This window comes from Pinus tabuliformis, chromosome 7 (genome assembly GCF_031772625.1).
Source record: "Pinus tabuliformis cultivar Carrire ecotype Pingquan chromosome 7, CPIR1, whole genome shotgun sequence".
NCBI classification, from domain to species: Eukaryota; Viridiplantae; Streptophyta; class Pinopsida; order Pinales; family Pinaceae; genus Pinus; species Pinus tabuliformis.
The window spans coordinates 1,132,773,557-1,132,778,962 of NC_142293.1; the positions used below are offsets into that span (position 1 = coordinate 1,132,773,557).

Consider the following 5,406-nt stretch of genomic DNA (forward strand, 5'->3'; position numbering starts at 1 on the left):
TTTATTCTTCTTGATCTTTCTCTTCATATGTCTTGTACATCATGTGCTAATATCCTTCTATGACCATAAACACTTAAGAATCAACTAGCATGACCAAATATAGGATATCATAACACTTCTGGATTCAAAGCATTAAAATATAAATCTGAGGAATATAAAATTAATAATATTAGGTTTAGCCAAGTTCATAAATATAAAAGGGAAATAATTATGTTACATGTGTCTCACATGTATGAGAATTGAGCCACCATTTTCATCATACTTTTGTGAAAATAGTAAACGTAACATGGTAAATTTAAGTTTTGAATATTTTAACAATTTAGCAAGGAGGAGTAGGTTGTAAGTGCACTTGTTTTTATTATCTAAATGCTTTTGAAATGGTTGTGATAATTAAAAATTCATATTTAAACTTCAATAATTTAATTTTGTTTCTTTAGTGTCATGTACTTAATACACTTCTTTCATTGTACAATCTTTCTGAAAGCAATATTGGAACAAGAGAAGAAGAGATAAATGAGAAAACTACATCATCACCTTTAAAGCATTTGACTTAGTCACAACTCAATATGATAAAAAATGTGCCGAACATAAACTTGATGAACAAATTAAACATAGAAATATTGCTAAGAAAAACAAAGAATGATATCTTTTATGGATTTCCCAATGTGTTTTTGAACATCATGACCATATGCAAGCTACCTAATCTTTTTGCAAATGGATTGATGCCTTATTTGACATAAATGCATACATACTATTTGTATCTGACATTCATACCACTACATTCTCAAATAAACATATTTACAATAAAAATCATAAAAAGTTAATAGATATTAATTCTCCAAACAAAATAATATAGAATATAAAAACCAACCTAATTCTATAATCTTTATCACTTACACAAAATGTTTTTTTTTAACTTCAATCACCTCATACTCCTTTTACAATTCTCACTGTATTATACATTAATGAGAGACCAATAATATCTCTTCTATGTTTTGAACATTATTTTTGTATACAATAATAGAAACTACTACTAATAACGCTTTAAAAGTTAAGGTGTATATTTGTAATCAACAACTCTATTGTAAAATTTTAATTTACACATGTGGGGAATTGTTTATAGCATAATGGTTCTGTTGTAGTATTTTAATTTATTAATACAAAATTGAAAAAGCTAATTAAGATAAAATAAAAACCATAACTATGAAGTATATGTATGTACTTCAAAATGTTTGTAAAACCTAATCAAACTTAAAATGTTGTTGTAGCATCATAACCTATAATACATATCACCTTGTATTTTCTTCAGGGTTTCCTTCCCTGCTTTTGAGGTATGGTAGTTTGTAGGAAATGACAATATAGCGCTCGGACCGAACTTTAGACTACCAATATTCTAAGCACTGAGTTCATGCGACTTGGTCTGAATTTTAAATTGCAGGTGTCGAAACAAGGGACCAAGAATTCTACATAACCTTCGCAGCACAGCAATGCAAATGCCCTTGTTTTCCTTGTCATGCACAGGTGATATAATAATATTCTGCCTGGATTATGACCCAAAAAACTCCAAAGTTTGTACGGTAATACAATCGTTCGAGATGCCAAGCAGAAGCAGTGTAGTTTGATCATAAATACTCCATAACAACCATTATGGAGCTGCAGGGAGAGGATGGCTCTCTGATAATGCTGGAAGAAGGCTGTAGAAAAGAGCTGGGGAGAGGTCCACTTATGGCCTCCACAGACCCAACTGTTTCTCGTCGCCAAGTTTTAATTGAATTGCGAAAGGAGAATGATACTGCTGATGTAGAGGGGGGTTTTAACAGGGTTTATGTTGAGGTTTTGGGGCCAAACCCTATTTGCATACTTCGTTCTGGTGAGCTTGAACATAAATCCTCTCTGGAATTTTTGAAAATGGGCCAAAGCTCGTTCCTCCGGATTGGAGATAGGTTTTCCTTGTCTGTGAAAAATATCCACTTCTTCACTTTGAAGGAGGAGAAAGGGCCTTCAGAAGCAGGAAATGAAGAGGAGGATGAGGAGAACAGGAGGATCGAGGAAGCAATCGCTAGAAGGCAAAGAAGGGCTATGGAGCGGAAACAGAAAGAAAAACTGCAGGGTGAGAATGAAGATTTTAACAGAGGTAAACTTGAGGAAGAACAAGGCAAAGGTAAAGAAGGGCCGAGACTAGAACTAGAGCTTGAAGAACAAGACGAAACCGAAATTCAAGATCTGGGCCTTCTTCAATCATTAGACATTTCACATATCGACCCAGTTGCAGGTTAGCATTTTAATTTTTGATTCACCAGGACTCTGTACTTTCTTTATCTCTGGTTATTGTTATTCTCTTTTTTGCCTATTCTTGGACATTTGATTTTATTGATAAAGTTAATGAAATATTATGCAATGTAATGATGGTCACTTAGACTGGTCTGCGTATTTTTTTTTTAGAACTTTTAAACATTCAATATTTTGAAAATAACTTCATAAACTCACCTTAAATTCCATGATGTTTATTCTTCCTTTGAAAACTTCTCCTTATTCTTCCTTTGAAAATTTCTCCGCTTCTGATCTCAAGCACTCATCTTTACAGCATTTTTAATTACATACTTTAATTGTTGGCCGTTGTTTCTATCTACTTCCCCAAATTTGTTTCGGTTTATTTGCAAACTAGGTTTTATAGTCGGCTACTTCTTCATCCCACATCTCTAATTTTGTTTAGGTTATTTGGCAGATGAATTTGCTATATCTGCGAGTTCCAGACATTTTATCAAAGGATGCTTCAGCTTGCTGTTTAGAACATTTCTTTTTAAAAATCTCCCATGTTTTTAGGAATTTATTCCTACAAACAGAAATTTCGTGACAAAGAACGCCATGTCATGTTTGACAGTAAAAATCAATTGCATTGTTTAGTATGTGGTAGATATCCAACAATGTCTAGAGGGCCTACTAAAAGTTGAATGCTGGTTGACATGATTATGTTGAGGAGATAACGCATAAAAATGCAGAAATTTTAACATGGAAGGTACAAATTATCAATGGAGTTCCCAATCTGTCAAGTACTATTTGAGTAAGTGTATAGAAAGAAAGATAGAGAGATTGTCTTGTGCTTTGGTCTCGAATCGGTGGCTTCCTTCAATTTTAGTATTACCCATGATTTTTCTTAAGCATTTAATCGTCTTTAGTAACTATTCATTTCTTATGAATGAGTGTGCTCTACCGTATCTTGGAAAAATGTTGCAATACGCACACATGAACTCAAACTTGTATACTCATGCAACCTAATTCATTTCTTCAATAAGGAGCCATAGAACCACTCAATAGAGTTACTCATTTGAATCAATTTGTTTTTAATGACTTTATGCTAATGTGTGATTTACATGTCAAGACAGAATTTGGTTTCTTGAAGGAGGGTTCTGAATTTGAACAGTATGGAAGACGTCGTGTGCCTGATGCCGGTCGATGGGATTTATTCCTTGGTAAGGATTCTGAAAAGAGTAGTGAAGATGAAGATGAAGATTTTAGAGAAGAGAAAAAATTGAAAGGCAGAAAGGGTAAACACAAAAAGAAGAGGGAAACAAAAGATGAAAAGGAAGATGAAGATTGGACAGGTGAAAGTGAAGAGGAAAAGACACAGATAAATAAATTGAAGGGATCTAAAAGACCCCGAGCTTTAAAAACTAGAACAAGTTCAAGGAAGGATTCATCCAGCACTGTATTCGCAAATACTGGATCCAATAAAAAACCATTAGATGATGACATTGATGAAAATGATGAGACATTGGGAGGCTTCATTGTTGATGATGAAGTCGAGACAACAGAAGATGAGGATGAAGAAGAAGAATTTCAATTGACGGATGATGATTCCGAGGAAGAGGATGAAGATAAAGATGGCAAGAAGGGAAAGACTAGTAAAGAGAGAAAGCCATTGTGCAAATATGGGATTGACTGCTACAGGTATATCTCTCTATACCACATATTTACGCTATTTATTCTTATGCTTTTGTGGCATAGTTGTAAGTTTTTACATGAATGGATGTAGTTAGTTGAAAGAATCTGCAGGCTATATTAATATCTTTTCCTGTTGTGTAGGAAGAATAAAAAGCATCTTGAAGAGTTTAGACATACGCAGTAAACTTGGATATACTTTTAAACTGCTCAACGACTTTCTTATCCATGATCAATATGTTCTTAAAGAAAAATGTCAAAAAAAGCATAAAAATGGAGGTGAAATTCTCTGAAATCACAGTACTTGAACTATCTCCTTGGGTTTTGTACACAGGCAAGCATGTATGACGCATTTTCTATGGCCAAGTCAGGATCGGGATATATGCTTGATAGCATGGTGTAAAAAATTTACAATACATTTGTCTTATATGGGCACTGGATTTTTAAGGATTTCCTTTTCAAAAGAAAAGATGTATATTAAAGTTTGCTTCTAGATCAAACTTTTTAAGTTGATGGTAGACTGTTATTTCTCCTTTTTTCCTTTCTATCACGTGCTTATGTTCTTACTCTATTGCTCTTTACAGTTGGAAAGACATAGGCTGCTGTAGTTGAGTTAATGTGCTATCTTGGCCTGGTATCTTTTACTTGCTGTCCTGGAAGATTTTCCGTAGTCTGGTATTTCCATATTTTGTCTTTGTACTTTATTACAAGTTTCAAAGCAGTCAATAAGGTATGATAAGGCACAGTTGCTGGTATCTGTGTGGATAAATAACAATCAGAACCCAAGATGAAACTGAAGGATTGATGTGTCCATTGGTTAGAAAGGATTTTACCTCTTCAAAAGGAAAGACGTGAATCTTAGAGTTTACTTCTAGATCAAACTGTTTGTGTAATGGTACATGGCTATCCTTCATTTCTCTCCTTCATATTTTGTATAAGTGTTTACGCTGTTTTTCTGCGTGAAATTGGCATGTCATAAGCTGTTGTAATGAGTTAATCTGTTATATTGGCTTAGTGTTGTATGCTTGCCCGACTTTCCTAGTCTATTTCCCATGTGTTTCATGTTTTGTTTTTCTCCATCATTTATTACACGATTCAAATTAGTTAGTAAGGTCTGAAATTGCACAGCTCTATTTATATGGATACAAACCTCCAGCAAAATCAGAGACAGGACAGGAAGCCTGTTCTTGGGGCATGGACAAAGATACTAGCTAAAAGGCTTATTAGACTTTCCTGCCTGTAAGCCCTCCTGCATGGGTAGGAGAGTTTTATTAGGAAGGAATCTTAGTATGTTCTAAGAAATAGGCAAGTTTCATAGTCACCTCTCATTGGTACAGGAAAGATCGATAATGATGATCAGCTGGGGCAAATGTTGGAATTGTAGGAACGGTAGGCTTCTAGCACCATGCTTCGAGGTCACGATGATTAAAAACCAATTTGAGGATGGGGGTGATTTGGCAGATGACT

The 5,406-nt window shown here is 34.4% G+C and overlaps 1 protein-coding gene across 2 annotated transcripts; it reads left to right on the forward strand.

Annotated features, from left to right (window-relative positions):
• The first annotated feature begins 1,285 nt into the window (after positions 1-1,285).
• LOC149251504 (SMAD/FHA domain-containing protein) lies at positions 1,286-4,452 on the forward strand. Of its 2 annotated transcripts, none has more exons than XM_089459468.1 (3): positions 1,286-2,272; positions 3,384-3,948; positions 4,274-4,452. In XM_089459468.1, the coding sequence occupies exons 1-3, from the start codon at positions 1,648-1,650 to the stop codon at positions 4,431-4,433; spliced, it is 1,350 nt and encodes a 449-aa protein (XP_089315594.1). In that variant the 5' UTR covers positions 1,286-1,647; the 3' UTR covers positions 4,434-4,452. The 2 variants fall into 2 exon arrangements, with proteins under 2 accessions (XP_089315594.1, XP_089315595.1); XM_089459469.1 differs by having other exon boundaries at positions 1,292-2,272; positions 4,084-4,452.
• The last annotated feature ends 954 nt before the right edge of the window (positions 4,453-5,406 follow it).